This window comes from Poromitra crassiceps, assembly GCF_964638095.1.
Source record: "Poromitra crassiceps genome assembly, chromosome: 1".
NCBI lineage: Eukaryota > Metazoa > Chordata > Actinopteri > Beryciformes > Melamphaidae > Poromitra > Poromitra crassiceps.
The window spans coordinates 16,504,178-16,522,267 of NC_139623.1; the positions used below are offsets into that span (position 1 = coordinate 16,504,178).

At 44.4% G+C, this 18,090-nt stretch overlaps 1 protein-coding gene across 3 annotated transcripts in view; it reads left to right on the top strand.

Moving 5' to 3' along the window:
- Positions 1 to 18,090, top strand: part of phc1 (polyhomeotic homolog 1) — a 20,990-nt gene continuing 2,900 nt past the window's right edge. Inside the window, exons 1-11 of one of the 3 annotated variants that reach the window (XM_083642523.1) lie at positions 1 to 83; positions 1,794 to 1,918; positions 3,264 to 3,374; positions 3,701 to 3,766; positions 3,878 to 4,021; positions 4,124 to 4,303; positions 5,721 to 6,563; positions 7,811 to 7,946; positions 8,074 to 8,252; positions 8,363 to 8,426; positions 12,557 to 12,644. In XM_083642523.1, coding sequence (XP_083498649.1) covers positions 1,802 to 1,918; positions 3,264 to 3,374; positions 3,701 to 3,766; positions 3,878 to 4,021; positions 4,124 to 4,303; positions 5,721 to 6,563; positions 7,811 to 7,946; positions 8,074 to 8,252; positions 8,363 to 8,426; positions 12,557 to 12,644 — 1,928 coding nt within the window. In that variant the 5' untranslated portion in view covers positions 1 to 83; positions 1,794 to 1,801. The remainder of the gene's footprint in view (positions 84 to 1,793; positions 1,919 to 3,263; positions 3,375 to 3,700; positions 3,767 to 3,877; positions 4,022 to 4,123; positions 4,304 to 5,720; positions 6,564 to 7,810; positions 7,947 to 8,073; positions 8,253 to 8,362; positions 8,427 to 12,556; positions 12,645 to 18,090) is intronic. The other 2 variants (XM_083642524.1, XM_083642525.1) reach the window with 2 other exon arrangements.

The window sequence follows — 18,090 nt, forward strand, 5'->3', positions numbered from 1 at the left end:
TTTAGCCATAGGGTTTTAGTTGAGATTGAGGAACGCAACAACATTGTTTACATTGACGAAAGGGGCAAACATCTCAAGGAGAGGTAAACATATTAGCACGTCGGGCAGCCAACAAACGCTAACTTATAGCAGAGGTAGACTGTTAGCTGACTATCTGCTACTGTGTTACCTTAACGTCTAGCGTTAGCTAACGTTAGCTATGCTAGTTAGCTAACGTAAATATCTGCTAGCAAGCGTTAGTGTACTGTTAGCATCACACTACTCACTGGATTTTGCTGTAACGTTAACGCTATTTTACAACGTTAGTTAACAATGTTGGGAAGATGTTTCCTTTTGAGTAACGTTTGTTTAGTGTTATCGATAGCCATTTTCGTCACAGTCAGTGTAGTTAGCCACAGCACAGCTGGCTAGCTTCTTGCTCACTTGTTCTGTCCGTCCCTCCCTCCATGTTGCCATTTCCCTCGCATTCATCTATCATGTTGACAGCTAACGCTAGTGTGCTAGCTAATGGGAATACCAAAGTTACTTGCTTGCTACGAATAACGAGTCCAGCTGTGACAGCTGCTTGGGCTCGACACGGACCTTTCTCCTACCCTACTAGCATTCTGTCTTTCTGTCTGTCTTACTCTAGCTTTCTGTCCTTTGTCTTACCCTACCCTTGATTAAGGTTTTTCCTGTATTAACTTTTGTTTTTGTTATGTTCATTGTATAATAATACAATGACCATAAAAACATGATTCACTCTTCATTGTCTTTAATTGATCATTTTATTGTTCTGTTGTTTATTTAAAGTCGAGCTGAACCCAAAAATGACTTTTCTTTTCTTTTAGTTCAAATACCTGGGTATGCAGTGCACCTATTTAATAATGTATGCAAAAGAAATCACAAAAATCTAATTTCTTCCGTTTTTCACACTTTTTCACATCAAAAGTTCATTTTTCAAGATTTCATTCATAACAGTAATCTACAGTTTGCTGACATCACCTAGTAGTACTATAACATTTCTACCCCATTTCAACCAATCATATCACGATGTGGCAGCTGTCAATCAAATCTTCATTTCAGGATAATTTTCTCTTCCAAATGAAGGAGAAAAAAGGCGACTAGTGCCATCATCTGGCAGAATTCCTATCCCATAAACTAACTACCGGTACTAACTTGGCCAATTGTATGAAACATGAACCAAAAAAAACGGTAATGTCTAGAATGCAAAGAAATGTAACTGGCTCGTTAAAACTCGCATTGAATATTGTATTTACCGCGATAGCGATAATGGCGCGCGCCTGAAAGCCTGGTTGTCAGGGGTCGCCCCTCGGAGATTCCAGGCTGGCGGGCAGCACCCATGCATCGGATTGTCCGCTCGTTCCGCAGAGACAGCTGGCAGCCTGGTACTCGGCGGATCCCACTCGCGTAGCACGACCACACGCTGAATCCAAAATAAAACTTTGATTGATTGATTGATTGATTTAGCCTGGTAAACCAGGTTATGATTGATTGCCGAGTTAATGCCAATGCTAATACTGTCCTAGCGATATTTTGTGAAGAAAAAACCATCAATAACCATCAATTGACTGACATACACACACGCACATTATATATATATACAGTATATATATATATATATATATATATATATATATATATATATATATCTCACACACACATGCATTGCATATCCAACATGCATCCATATGAAGTTGTGTAGGTTTATATGTACTTGTGCAGTTTGGAATAGCATGCAGTAGAGAGCAAACTTTCAAACACCTTTTAATGAGTGTCTCCTCTATTTTTAGCAGCAACCATGGATGCAGGTGAAGACCAAAACACAGGCTCCACAAATGCAAATGCTCAGACAAGTGGTAACTCCCGCCCACCCCAGATAGCCCACATGTCTCTATATGAGAGACAGGCTGTCCAGGTCAGTGTATATGTGTGTGTCTGTCTGCATTGTTGCATGCATGACCTACACAGTGATTCCCAAAGTCTGGACACGATTTTTGCGGACAATCAAATGGCTCTAGCAGGGTTATTTTTAAAGCAACGCTCCAAACATAGATTACATTTTGGTGAGGGAAAACTATTTCAAAGGGGTCGCTTGACCTCTCAGCTCAATTTATCTGAATTAAAATTGGTTCAATGGGTACCCACAAGTAGGGGTGTCACGATACACTTAGTTCACGATACGATACGTATCACGATACTGGGTTCACGATAACGATACGATACGATACGATTTTAACAATATTTTTTTAAACTTGAATAATGACAATATATGACTGGAAAAGTAGTATTTTATTTGAAATGCACAAATACAAAACATGCTGTTGTGGGAAATTGTTATTACAATAACAACTAGAAAAAACATGAGATTGGAGATAAGGCTTATCTTGAAATAGAATGAGTTACACCGTCACTTAGATTTACTTTGAACTAAAAGGTTTCTCAGCAGTATAAATTCTCATTATGCATCTTCAGCTTTTCTTCAAACTCAAACAACAAGACTTTTCTTAGTCTATTTTTTATGCATCTTCAGTTTTTCCTGTCAAGTAAACAGTTTTGCCAGAAACTCAATTGAATGGTTTCGCTCCTGTATAACTTCTCATGTGTCTCTTCAGAGACTTGTTCAACTGAACTACTTTCCACACATTGAACTTCAACAAACAAAGACGTTTCTTTGTCTATTTTTGAAAAAAAAAAAAAAAAAATGTTTTTTTTTTTTTTTTTTTTTTTCACGATATGAGATTTCATCTCAACGATACATATCGTGACGTTTTACTATCGCGAAATTTCGTGGGACGATATATTGTGACACCCCTAAAGTCTCCCATTTACAGATAAGGTAGCATTTATAGGGTAGCATTATGCATGCAAATACTTCTGATGAGTAGGAAGGGAGGGGAGAAAATGTTGGCAATCTGCTTTTGGGATGGATTGAAGGGATTATTAATTTCCCTTATGCCCAAATTCACATGCTCTGTTAATGAAAAAAATAATTAAAAACATACAGGGAAATACATCATCTTAGTCTCATGTGTTAATCAGAGTTGCGATTAAAGGGTTGGGTGGGCCCCGGAAGACTTTCAGATTTCAAAGTGGGCCGCGGCATTCTTACGTTTGGGAACCCCAAATTTGAGACATATGTCTATGCTGTAGGTCCTACAGCATAGACCTATGTCTCAAATTTGAATTAATATTTGAGAGCAGTATTCATCAAACTTTTGAATTGCTGCTTTACCAATTTGTGTCTCTGTGTGTTTGTTTAGGCTCTCCAGGCACTGCAGAGGCAGCCTAATGCAGCTCAATACTTCCAGCAACTCATGCTGCAGCAACAGATCAGTAATGCCCAACTCCAGAACCTGGCTGCTGTGCAACAGGTAACCACAGGCCTACAGCCTGACAAAGACCAGAGGTTGAAACGCGTTGCGTCCCTTGTGCCCTTGTCCTATCTTGAAGATGTACTTTGTATTAACTGAATAAGTATAACCGTACATTACTTCTTTATTAAATCCTTCTATAAGCATCAAGAAGCTCCTTTTTTCTATTTACTGTTTATATTGGCCTGCTGAGCTATCTTGTCGCCACTTTTTTTACTTTTCCCAACAGGTAACCACAACAGGAAAATGCAGTGATCAGTTTTTACACACACACAAAAAATGCAAGAAGAAGCAGCCCACCCATTTCATTTCTCTTTTTACTCCAGGCCACACTAGCAGCTAGCCGCCAGTCCAACTCTCCCAATAATACCGTGACCCAGGCCACCACCACTGTAAGTTTTTATGTTGATTGTTGTCTGAAATGGTTGTCCAATTACTCTGTGTTGGTTTTTGAAATAATTTAGCAGCCTTGGTCAAAATGTAAGATTTGTTGTTTCGCTCAGGTCAACCTAAGCACCACGTCTGGGGGAGGAACTATGACAAATCCCCGCCCCCTTGGCCCAGCCACGTCTGCAGCGACAACAGCTCTCAACCAGTCAGTATTGCTGGGTGGGAACTCAGCAGGACAGGGACAGATGTATCTTAGGGTGAGTTAACACTTGTCGTATAACACAACACTTGAGGAATCATTCACAGAAATGTTTGCTTTTTACCAGGACTGACCATCTTTCCTACTCTGATCCATATAGGTCAACCGCTCTCTCAGGGCTCCCCTCGCCTCTCAGCTCATCTTCATGCCTGGTGGTACAGCAACAGCTACTGTAACGACAGTTGCTCAGCAACAGCCCCAGCAGCAGCAGCAGCAACAACAACAACAACAACAAGAAGTCCCTCCTACCACTGCTACTGCTCAATCAGACAGTGATCAGGTTTGCGGACCAATACTTGCCGTGAATTTGGTTCTTCTTGGTCTGAAATCGCCATGTGCAAACGCCTTTTCTTCGGTTGAAAATCCAATGACGGACGCTGATTGGCTAACGCTGTTGTCAGTCATGCACAACAGAAACAGCTGTGGCCAAAACCGGTTGATGTTGCCGCACGGACCGGTTTATGTGACGGACATATAACTTCCTGGTCAGACCAGACGTAAAGTAAAGAGTAAAGCACGTTACTGGTATTCTGCTCTCCGTCTCGTCATTATGTGATCTTAGAGGCATAAAGATTACACAACATAACGTAGCTAGCTAATGCTAGCCAGCTTCTCCATGTTAAGCAGCCAACTTTGGCCGACTTTGTACTTTTCGTTTTAACAAACGTCTTATTAGTTACTGCAGTATACGATAAGACACATTAAAACATCTTATTAATTACTGCAGTATACGATAAGACTTACATTAAAACGACAAGTACAAAGTGGGCCGACTTCAGCTGCTTAACGTGGAGAAACTGGCTAGCATTAGCTTGTGCTTGTGACTAGCAAGACTGCTGCGGCTGCCCTGCCGATTGGTTAGGGAAGACCGAAGCCCGCCCCCTCATACAAATGCTCTGGGGCCGGTTGCACCAACTGGTCTTACACTGGTCTTAAGCTAAGTTGGTCGTAACTTTACGACCTAACAGCTACGCCGGTTGCACCAAGACGGCTTAAGTCTTATTTTCACTACGACCAGGCGTAACTCCTACGCCTGGTCAGGAGGAGGCGTAGAGCCTGCCTGTAACAGAGATCTCCGCGGAGACCTTTTTGACCGTCATCGTCGTAACACCGCCAGTTCGCCGTCTTTGAAAGCACGACGTTAGATTATAACTAACTAGTTGTGTGGCTTAGCCTTCCAAAATGTTGCCGTTAATTTTTTAGAATGTAATACATAGAATTGGGAACGTTACATTCAATTTCATTCAGACTGTCTGTCTGGCTCAATCGCCCCCATTTTTCCCCCGGAGCGAGGGAGGGTGAGAGGAGGGAGGGTGTTTTACAGTAGTGGCTGAGAGAGCGTAGTGGCACAGTGCTCCAAGCAGGTCGCGAGGCACATTTTTTGCAACATCATCCAACAGGGTGCATTCCCTGGCAATTCACATGGACGCGCATTGCTACGACCAGCATAGTTAAGACCAGACGTAAGCCGTGTTGGTGCAACAGGCGTAAGTCCATGGTCTTAACTAAGACCGACGTAGGAGTTACGACCAGGCATAGTTAAGACCAGTTGGTGCAACCGGCCCCTGAAGTGAGACGAAGAGGCAATGAGTTTATGAATTGACGATGCAGTTTGAATATCAGTCTACCATTATTCATTTCCCATTCTACTTTTCTCACATGCTTTTCACCCCAATTTTCTCCTCTTTATCTTCCAGGTACAGAACCTGGCCCTACACTGTGCCTCCGCTCCTCGACCAGTTGCTGTCAAGTGTGAGTTTCCAGAGAGGAAAGGTGCTGCCAGCTTCCCTCTAGATGCTGCCAGCTTCCCTCTAGATGCTGCCAGCTTCCCTCTAGCTCAACAGCAGCAACAGCCTTTCCCCCAGACAGCTCAGCAGCAGCAAGTGCAGCCGCAACAGCAACAACAAATGGCCAAACAGATATCCAACTACATCCAGCAGCCCACTGCCAACAGTATGACTGTAAAGACTGGAAACCAGACTACCATGACTGTTTCCCCTGCTGTCTCTGTAGCTCCTTCCTCCTCTCCAGTGTTGCCTCTGTCCCAGCTCCTCCTTTCCCCCTCTGGACTCTGCCAGGCCCGAGCAGTAACCACAGTGACCCCTGCCACTGTGACACACATCCTGGTGCCCACCTCAAATGTTTCTACCTCCACCCAGGGCTACCCCATTGGTTCAGTGGCCCCCAAAGCCAATGTCAACACCCAGACCCTAGTGGTGCAGCCCCTACAACAGTCCAACACTACTGCAGACAAAGGCCCTGTGCCTATCCAGCCCAAGACAGCTCAGGGACACCGCATATCTGTCCAGTTGCCCCCTAGACACCCACCACCCATTCTCCCAGCCCCAACTAACAACAGCCAGGCCACCTCTGGGGGACACCACCCTCCCCACATCCCTGTCCAACTTGTGGGGGCCAGACAGGGTGTTGCAGGAAATGTACAGGCTCTTGCCTTGGCCCAGACACGGGGCAGTACGGCCCAGGAAAGTACAACTGGTGGGAATGTCAGCACAGCCTCCAACAACAGTGCTATCACCATGGTAAGGTCAACCATTGAAACAGAAGGGTTCAAGATTCAAGAGATTCAAGATTTTTATTGTCACTCCATGGTACAAGTATCACGTGTGAAATTCTTGTGCTGTGGACTCCGTTTACGACATAGTACAAATAGGCAACAATCAATGAGCAATAGGCAATAAGAAATAGGCATCAATAAGCAATACTAAGCAGCAATAGGCAATAAGGCAGAATAGCGATAAGACAAGTCAGTGGCTTATTCATTGCACATAGATGCACATGTCATGTGCATACGTTAGACGTGTTCAGACATTTTAAATTCGACATATTTGACATGCAGGTGCAAATAGCATGTACCTTATTAAACATACAATTAACATTAGGCATTGTGCATACGTTAGACGTGTTCAGACATTTTAAATTCGACGTATTTGACATACAGGTGCAAATAGCATGTACCTTATTAAACATACAATTAAACATTAGGCATACATAATGGTAGCAGCTGCAGTACGGTACGGTACGACTACTACACTATTTGTGTATGTTAAGGAGTCTCGTGGCCTGCGGGAAGAAACTGTTCCTCAAGCGATTTGTGCGTGCTTTTGGAACCCTGTATCTCCTCCCTGAGGGTAGCAGGGAGAACAGGCTGTTGTGGGGATGGTTTGTGTCTTTGATGATCTTCAGGGACCTCCTGAGGCACCGCTGGTTATACAGTTCATGCAGTTCTGGCAACTCATCTCCTGTTACGTGCTGGGCCGCGCGCCTCACCCTCCGTAGCGCCCTGCGGTCCATGGCGGTACAGTTCCCGTACCAGGCGGTGAAGCAGCCAGTCAGCAGGCTTTCAATGGTGCCTCTGTAGAAGTCCCTGAGGATTTCTTTCCTTAGCCCAAATTTCTTCAGGCGCCTGAGTCCGTGTATTCGCTGTTGGGCCTTTTTGACAACAGTGGCGGTGTGGCCGGCCCAGGTCAGGTCCTGGTGGATGTTGACTCCCAGGTACTTGAAGCTGTCCACCCTTTCCACCACTGTGCCGTTGATGGTGATTGGGGGGGGTGCGCCCCCCCCTCTCCTGTAGTCCACAATGATCTCCTTGGTCTTGGAGACGTTCAGAGAGAGGTGGTTGTCCTGGCACCATTGTTCCAGGACCCTCACCTCCTCTCTGTAGGCAGGGGTTGTTCATGAGAGCAGACTGCTTTGGTTAGGTATAAAAATTAGCATGAGCGTAGAAGGAGATGTAACTTGTTCCCATTCCCTTTTCTCATGCTATTAGACAAAGCCTATGGTTGGCTCCCTGAAGAGGAAGTCTGACTCTGATGCAACCAATGAGATGGTAGCAGGATCTTCAGACTGTGCAACAGTGAGAGATTCTGCTCCTCCCTTATCCCCTGCCCCATCAAAGAACTCTGGTATGTCAGTTGTTGTCTCCAAATATGCGTAAAACACCATTGGTGGCAATACGAGCAAATTCTAGCCACGAGTCTGGGAATGTGATTGAAAGCTTATTCTATTCCCTTTTCACTGACTGACCACCAGCTCCCTCTGCAGCACAAGGCTTTTCATCACCCCCCACGCTGTCCCTGCCTCTACCGTTGTCAAGAGTGGGCCATGGGGACAAAGACAGAGCCCCGGTCCCCCAGGCAGTGGTCAAGCCGCAAGTCCTCACCCACCTCATAGAGGGATTTGTCATCCAGGAGGGAGCTGAACCTTTCCCTGTAAGTAGTAACGTCCTGATATGAGATGATCATGCCGTTCACATGAAGTCCACGCCTTCATTTGAGATGTGAAAGCTTGACTAATCTTCAGCTTTGCTTTTGACTGACAGGTTGGTGGACTCCTCAAAGACAGAGATTTTGCCATGGTTGCTCGCGCAGAGAATGGATCTGCAAGTAAGTGGCGGTATTAAAGTGTAACTAACCCACAAAACACTTTTCCAGCTTTTAAACAATATGACTTTTGGGGTGGTGTGTGAAGAATTATGTTCAAAATTTCCACATTTGAGACCAAACTGTTACCATTGTACCATTTGTATCATTTTCAGCTGCATAAGTGCCCTCTATGGGTTCAACCCTGCTTTTCTTTTGCCCTCAAAAATGCACAAAATGTGGTCCAACCTGACGTCACGATGAACCAAAGACTGGGATTTCAAGATAGTAACTCCCCTACTCCCCCTGTACCCTTTCCCGGCTCCTCACAACTCCAAGCCTATTCCCATGATGTCGCAAGCATTTTCCTACCAATATGGCGCTACAATACACACAGCTCATTGGCTGTTTGTGTCACTTGACCTGTTAATCACCTGTTAATTGATTACAATCACCTGTTATTTTCCTATCACCTGGTGATGTAACATAATACTATCAATAAAAGCCACTATAATCATAAATAGAAATAAAAGGAAGGAAATGGCATTGTGTTGCTGTAAATCATTCCCAACCTTTTTCATATTAAGGAGCCGTAATTTAGTTCACATTGGAGCAATGGACCCCCAATATGATGAGATTTGATCTCTCAGATGCAAATGTTTTTTTATTTTTTGTTTTTTAATGTAGCCTAGATATGATTTTTGCAACCAACTGGCAGAGTGAGTGTGTGTTGTTCGGACTATTTGTCAGTGAATGGATGCTGCTGCTGTATATTTAGACATGTTTCTGGTGTCCACGGTGAGCCTCGTTAGTAAGGTCTGATTGCAACCCTGTTTGCCCGGCGCTTGCCCTTTGATTTGCATGTCAGTCCGTCTCTTTTCTTTTTTCCACTCTCGGAGTAACATTGATAAGATAAGAGCCTACTAATAATGTTAAACTGAACATGAGATGCAGTGATATTGTCGCACCAAAGCACATAGACACATGTAGCCTACAGACTTTTAAAAGTGAGCCCCCACACAGCGACTTTCATCCCCGCCGTCATCTCCGCAAACAAATCTCATCGCAGTTTAGCAAACATGTAAAATATAACGCTATGCTATAGCAAGACAAGGCAAGGTGACAATGCTGTTCTAAACACATCGGCTACTATAATATATTTCCCTGCATCTCATACTGAGATTAGATCGGTAATAAGTTTGGACAGACTGGAATGGATTGCTTTCATCCTCCCGCAGCACTGCATGACGGACAGGTAGGATGATTAATTACAGCTTCTGACTGACAGCGGTGCAAAACTACGGTAACAACTTAAGTTTTTATTCATCGGTCATTGTGCCTGCCTATCTACATATAACGTTACTCTTATGGGGCTGAGCACCGAGTAATTTTGTCCACGTTGATTCGATTTTTTTCTCTCTCTTTAGTTGTCGTACATCACGAGCAATCAGGGCATTCTTGTTGGTTAGATGATCGTTCAGGTAGACACCGGTGTCTTTCAGCTTTTTCGTCTGCATCATGAGATCAGTTTTGTGTTTACGGTTTGTGAAGCGTATTATGATGGCTAGATCAGCGGGTTTCCGTTCTTGCGTATGTGGTTTTGTTTTCAGACCACTTATGATGACATTTTCCAGTCTTGTGTATTGCTCGAGGTCATTGATTCGCTTCTCGAGGCCATTTATCTTTTTCTCTTTCTCTGCCATCAGGGTTTTGAGTTGTTTTACTTCCTTCACCAGCTCCATAAGCGTGTTTTGCTTCTTTGAGATCTCTGACAGCTCCTCTGTCAGGAAGTTCAGTGATCTACGGATCTCATCCATGTCATCTGTTTTCTTAGGAGGCATTTTCTTTATCAATTCCTTGTTTCGTTCAACTTTCTTATCGTTATCAGCTGAAAACTTGTATCAACTCCTTACTTTAAGTGTCACCGTTTAGCAGCTCCTCAGCTCGACAACAATTTGATGGATACAGTGGTTGAGCATATAGCTTTGTGTGGCAAATATATCGTATATAGTTTTCTATTATTAGCCTAGGATTGCTATGTAGCTAGTGTACCACCATGGATGCTACGGTTTACAACAGCTTGTGTGGGATTCGCTGTGCTGTGTTGTAGGCATATTCATTCATTTCACAAGTGCAATTGTGATGGTCAAGGCAATTATAAACAGGGGAGGATAAACATTTTTGAAATGTGGCAGAGAGTTTACTCACCTATTTTCAGATCAACTGCAGAGAGCTCACGAAGTAGCGTTAAGGCTGAATTATGCTCACCCTGCCGTGAAGGGCGCGGGGGTGGAGCGAGGACCGGGCGCGTCAAATGACGTAAATTTGTTGGGCGTGGTTATTCGCTAGCTCCGTCTGGCGCTCGCCTGGTGCCTGATTTTTTTTTCTAACAGCGCGAGCAGCGCACGGCTTCTCTCCAAACATGTCCGCTTTCAAGCCACTGAACCCTGAACACTGAGCTGTGTTTTCGCCACATTTCTTGACCCATGTGGTAGGCTATAAACTTTGATTTGCAACTGTTCGTTTTTAGTAATTTCACCAAGTAAATGTGTTGTGTTGAGAGCATTATTGAGAGAGATTAAAAGCAGCACAGAGTAGGCTATCAGGGCTGAGAAGTAAAACGGCTTTCAGTAAAAACAAGTTTGGTGATTTGATTCCTTCATCTGCTGATGTGCGGTCGTTTGAGAGTGAAAGCGCACTCAGTACTGCACATAATAGCGTTTCATTGCGACTTTTCCACGGGCTGTTCTCACCATTGTACAATACATGCTGATCACTTTCTGAGTATAATGGCATCTGCCCCAGCGCGAGGTCTGCACGGAGACTCGCGGGGCCCCACCCCACGGAGCTTTGCTCGAGTATAAGAGCACCTTTAGTCCCACAGGTGGGCTGAGTGGGCAGCTAGCCACAGGCACCTTCTTCATGAAGAACAACAAATTACTTTACCACTGTCTTTTACACAATAGTGCTCATTTGAGCATCCAGGGGCAACACAAAATGATCCTCCTCGGGTCCGTCTTTCGCTGGGTCCTCCATCTGTGCTTTTACTAACGTTAGTATGTCCGTGCTCCATTTTGACCGGTGAGTAAACAACAAGCAGCGCTGCAGCCTGGCTGCATACACAAGAGCTATAATGCGTGTGACGTCACCATCTAGCTTTCAACAACATGGCAGCAGTCAGTGGCAAAACAGGCAAATACATTTTAGGTTTGCAGCCAATGTAGGTGTAATTCACATTTGATTGCAGGGTTCTGTCTTACCCAAGGTACAAAGCAAACAAACCACACTTGTATTTTTCAATGCTTCATCTCCACTTTAAATCCATACACGGAGCTTTTAAACTGGTTAGGAAACTGTCCGTTAGGAAATGGACAGGAATGCCCCACCACAGCTAAAGCTGGGGGTTGGCAAGGACCTCATGGGTATACATGGGTGACGGTACCATGCACCGGCCCTATGCTAGATTTCGACCTGGCCTTGTTTCAAATCAAGCAGTTTTGTTACATATCTGGGGGGGTAAGTCCCCCTTAAAGATGACCAACAGAGTGTTCGGCCACTATTGGTGCTAGTGGACAAAGTGGGTCCCTGAACAAGAACAGAAACACTTGTTTTCACAGCACACTCACAGGGACGTATTATGCCAGGAACATGGAGTGACGTAGTGCACAATATTGTGTGGAGAGGGAGGGCTTTAGGGCCTCTCTGCTCAGAGAGCAATGAAAGGAAAACCTGATTGTACTGTTGAATGGAGAAAACTTGTGGATAAAAGGTTTAATACTGCAGATGCTTTTGAATGGTTGAGAAAAATGAAATTATTGAATTTCGTAGCAGTGCAGATTCTTTTATTTGACTAAGTCAGCTGGTCTAGCTGTTACTTTTGTTCCAATCCTTTATTGAGCTGGAAATTCTAGTAAATGATGTCCCGATGAGTGCAGTAGTTGGTAATGTTAGCCTGGAAAGCCTACAATTTAGGCCGTCAATCAAACTTCTGAACATCTTTGAATGTAATACATTTATTCAAGATAGTCATTGGGGACTAACATACTCTGTACAAGTGAAATTCTGAATGTAAACCTATCCATGTTGTTTAACTCTGTACATATGGTCACTATGTAAAATGTATAATGTGGTTTTATGTTTCCCATTTCCTCCAGTGATGAAATGTGAGTACTGCGAGAGACTCGCTCCAGCCAGCCAGTTCAGAGGATCCAAGAGATTCTGTTCCAATACTTGTGCTAAGAGGTACAGTTCCCTTAGTGCACGTTCACACCATACGCCAATCCCACGCCAAAGCCACATAGTTTCAATTCAGCGTCCTTGTTAACAGGCGAGTCCCTTCACACCGGCCGCACGCTGAAGCCACGCTGCACCATGCCAACGCCACGCGCCAAACCCATAGATTCAGCTTCTGTTCTATTTTCCAAGCGTGCTGCGCACTGATCCCGAGCTGCCAGGCAGGCAGTCAATGCATTTTGTGAGGGGTGGGAGGGGCCGGAGCAGCAGCTCCGAGCCCAGCGCTGAGGAAAAGACACTGCTCCTGGTGTGACCGGTTAAGCATCAGATCAGCTTGAGCCTGCCTCAAGCTTCAGTTCGGCATGGCTTTGGCGTATGGTGTGTTTGGCCACTTAGGCCAGTGGTTCCCAACCTTTTTTGTCTTATGTACCCCTTGAGCTGTTTTGTCATGCCAATAGTCCCCCCTCACTCATGCATGTACTTTGTACCGCAAGGAAACTGTGGCTGTGGTGGATCCATGGACGTATGAGTAGCCTAAATCCATACCAAATATATTTGTTGCTGAACTGCCAGTGTTTGGGCTTGGCCTCTTTTTTCCTTTTGTCACCGAGCTTTCCTAAACTTGAATCTGGAGTGACAACAAGTGGACGTTTGAGCCATTTATCTAAGTTGGATGCTACTGTAGCTAGTTGGTTTGCACAGTTTGACATGTGTGAACATGACCTCTTCAACAGAGTAGTGTAAGTTGACACCTGCCGGAAATTAATTGTAATCCCCAATCTTTCCAAGTACCCCCTACAAGCTGCTCAAGTACAGGGTACAAATACCCCTGGTTGGGAAACACTGCCTTAGGCTGGTTTCACACCGACGACCCACGCCTTGCCTTGCCTCAACCCACGCCTACGCCGAGCTGGGCGTGAACCTGTTACACGCTTTTGCGATCACACCGCACGCCTTTTGCACGCCGAACCTGGAGCCGAGTCACAAGCGCCTCTCCTCTCTCCCGACTGTATTTTTTCACGTGTTGTCCAGAATTGTCATGGGTAGCCTCTAGGTAAAATAAATCTGATATATTTAATGTTCTATTGATGCTGGATATGTATAACCAGGTCTGACTATAGTCGGACATTTTAGAGAGGTGATCTTGCAAGAATATGTGCTGGCACAACAACATTGTCCATCTTGCTTCTTCGGTCGCTATTCTCTCTCATGAAGATTTGTTTGCCGACAGGGAGAAAGCCCCACGTGATAGCCACCCGTCAATCTCTCTCTCGCTCTCTCTCTCTGCTCAATACTGTTGTAGAAACTCCATTTTATTTTGAAATTCAGTTGACTTTGCCAGTTCCCACGGATATTGTCGCGTTTTTCTTTCATGGCTTGACAGAAAAGCCTGCCTGCACGCGCCTTGTCGGCGTGAAAATAGAACTCTCGCCTATTCGATAAAATCGGCAAGGCACAGGCAAGGCGTGGGTACACGCAGGGTTCACGCTCAGGCGGCCGGTGTACACAGCCTCATTGACTAAAACGGACGCCTATTTAAAAGCGTGGGTAAAGGCAAGGCATAGGCAAGGCTTGGGTCGCCGGTGTGAAACCAGCCTTAGGCTACACACTAATATGGTTTCCTTTTAAACAGCATACTGTAGCTGTTACTATGGTTACACCCTGTGTCCGCTCCACACTGCCCCGACGTTTCTGACCCCCAAAACCAGACACAACCTGATACGCTGCCTGATACCCCGTATCAGTTCTAAAACTCCAGGGTTGCGCTGTAGTGTGGGTGGGTTCTAAAACTCCAGGGTTGCGCTGTAGTGTGGGTGGGTTCTAAAACTCCAGGGTTGCGCTGTAGTGTGGGTGGGTTCTAAAACTCCAGGGTTGCGCTGTAGTGTGGGTGGGTTCTAAAACTCCAGGGTTGCGCTGTAGTGTGGGTGGGTTCTAAAACTCCAGGGTTGCGCTGTAGTGTGGGTGGGTTCTAAAACTCCAGGGTTGCGCTGTAGTGTGGGTGGGCAGAAACGGAGACCTTTGGAAAACGATCAAGTTTATATGATGGTTAACACATGTTTAAGTAGGAATGTATTTTTAAAAACATGCACACAAAGGGAAACCATTTACTGCAACCATTTACTGTTAGAAACGGAGTGTGTGTGTGTGTGTGTGTGTGTGTGTGTGTGTGTGTGTGTGTGTGTGTGTGTGTGTGTGTGTGCGTGCGTGCGTGCGTGCGCGTAAAAACTCTGGGGGCAAGCTCGTTTCAATACCTGATAAACCAGAAACACCGAGGCTCTCAGCTGCGCGCTTTTATGCTAATTTTACCGACCGTTCTATCTATCCGCTTCTTCCTGTGTTTACAGTCCGACCAGCAACAGCACTGCAAAAGAAACATGGAGCTAACAGATTAGCTGTTTGATAGCATTGTTTCGCAAGTTGCTGAAAGTACATACAATTCTACATTTAAAACCTCTTAAGCGCCTTTGTTTGAGGTACTTGTTAGAACAGCGAGATGTTTTGGCATATCTGCCTAGCGCTCACTATGTTGGTGCTTCCATGGGACCTTACCCCAGGGATGACGTATTTTTTAGTCGCAATGCGGAAGTCCCGGACTTCCGGCTTCTTCACTGTTTCTGCCTATGGGATGTTTTAATGGGTTTTTGGCGCGATGCTTAAAATAAGGTCTGTGGTTAACGCAAGCTTATTCAAACACGAACCTGTGTTCAGCAGGATAATCTTCACACGTGAGGAGCACTTTCATGAGTTTTGAAGCGTAAATGCGAGCCCTAGCCTTTTTTGGCTCGTGACCCGATTTTGACGTCACAAAAATCTAGGGACCCTATACATTCAAATTCCGGTACACCGTCAATAATATCATCAGTGATGTCACATGTATGCTTCTTTTTTCCCTCAGAATTCTGACTTTAATCTGAGAATTCTGACTTTAATCTCAAAATTCTGACTTTATTTTCAGAATTCCTCCTTTATTCTCAGAATCCTGATTTAAAGTTATAGTCTCAAATATTTTCATTAAAAAAAGTCACTATCTGATAGTGAGCCCATTGACACTGTTTGGATCTCACCTGCAATTACCACTCATCGCCATAGGTGTCATCCAAGAGAACAACACTGAAATCTTAGAGATCACTTTCACTTTAAACTCGGAACTAAAACAAACAAAACGCAAGTGACCCTAATCATCTTCGCTAGTTTTAAATTGTTTGTGGTGTATTATTATTATTTTTTTCAGGTTGGAAACCACTGTGCTAAGCTATTCCAGAACTACACACACTGTCGCATAGGCTTCCACGTCACGTCACCACAGCCAAATTCAACCTTTATCAAGCGTTGTTACTGTGAGCTGACAGAGCAGTGTGTGGGACAGAGGGGGGAACATGCACCCAATTAGTTAGCAATCACTTAGAGACACACACAAATAAAATAAAGAAGTTTATTAAACATAACTATAAACCAACTGGCAACTATTAACATAATGATTAACTAAGTACTGGCATGAAATTAACAAACTAACATGAAACCCACCACTACACAGGTCTCTACAGGTGAAGAGGGGATTCTCTCCACCAAACCATTGCGAACAAACTAACATAGATAATTTGTAATTGCAGGACATTGGCCTTTAAAATTAATAAAAAACCTGCAAATTAAAAGCACTATTATCCAGATTTTCTTCGACCATGCCGACCGATTTTCATGTAAATCGAAAATCTGTCTTGAGAGATTATCAAACCAATAACTAACAGCAGTCAACACAACCTTATCATACTTAGCAATTACCTAATAAATATACATATTAGTAGTTTGAATTAAACTGAAACTCCCTTTAAGGATTATGATGCATTAACAATTCCTTACATCTCCCTAAAACATATCATTCTAGAAACACAACTACAAAAAGACTGAACTCGGACTTAGTTACGTATAGCCATTTAACTTAGCAACCAACCAAGTAGTTGGACAAAATCTGCTTCCTGTTTACACCGGCACACGCATGCCCAGTGTACGTGAATGGTCATGTGATAGGAGGTTTCATGCACGTTAGTATGGACCTACCAGGTCTGGAAATGTAACCAGAGCTGAGGGCAGATCTAGGGACTGCTATCAGGGATAGGCAACCATATCCTATTGAGTGCCAAGAGTATGCAAGTTTTCATTCAAAGTAAAGTCTATGCCAGGTGATTTCACTCATTACCACACCTTCCAACTAATCAGTAAAAATCACCTTGTAGTGTAGTGTTTGGTGGGAATGAAAACCTGCATACTGTTGGCACTCCATAGCCGTTTTCCCACATGCGCTTTGTACTGCTAAATGACCGGAACGTGGTCTAATGCCTGCATGTGGGAAAGTCGTCGTGCCGGTATAAGCGCGACCCCGTCGTCGCGGAGATTTGACCAGTTTCGAGCCAGTCAGAAGAGCGGTATGCTCTTAAGGGAGACCAAGTGGGAAACGGGTCCAGTCATTTTCCGCGACAGCGGTCGGTCCTTCTCTCATGGGCGAGGTGTAGCCTACACACGTTGCTTAATGTTCCAGCGGGCATAATCTAATCATTCGCGCACATTAAAGCAAACTGGCGAAATGATCTTGTGATAATAAGAGCGGTAGCCTATGTCAGCTTCATGTGTGGGCGTGCTGATTTCTGAAGGCAAGGCAAGCCCGGACACATCAAACGAAGCCAGTCTGTAAAAAGTGCTTCAACGCGACGCAGGTGAACGGATAAACATCGAACCAGCAACTATTTCTCTCAGACACGGATCCCAACTTCTTCAAAGTGCATCATCTAATCATTCGCGCACATCAAAGCAAACTACTTCCACATTTCGCTTCGTGCATTTGCTTTCTCTACATACATACAAGCTCCCCCCTCCCCCCGCCCCCCAACATACAGGCAAATTCGCTGATAGATTCCCACATGCGCGAGCCGAAGTGTGAAGGGAAATGTCCGATATTGACTTACAGGTAATTTTCCGGTACGCATGTGGGAAAACGGCTCATGGTGCACGGTTACCAACTCCTGCTCTAGGCAATATCCTAAAGCAGGGGTTTTCAAAGTGGGAGGCGGGGCTCCAAATGGTTTCAGGGGTTGCTCAGTGAATGGAAGTGAAAAGATAATGTTATCCAAAGCAGATCACATAGACTAGCCTAAATGTGTGTGATTTGGTTAAAGCGATAGTTCAGAGATACAGTAGTTTTGGGGAATTTCATTGTTTTCCCCACTCTTCCCAGTGTCAGAAACAAATCAAAGCCTTAAGTTCAGAGAGATTTATTTTTATTTTTATGCAGGCTATTTTGGTGTAGTCTGAAGTATGTCAACAGCAATATCAGGCTATATTGGCTCAATTGTTCAGTTGCAATGGCGTCAAATAAAAATCATGATGCTTTATCCAGGCTTGGTCTGAGGGGAGGCCGACTCTCTCAGACTTTGAAAACCTCTGTCCTAAAGTACACTTAGGA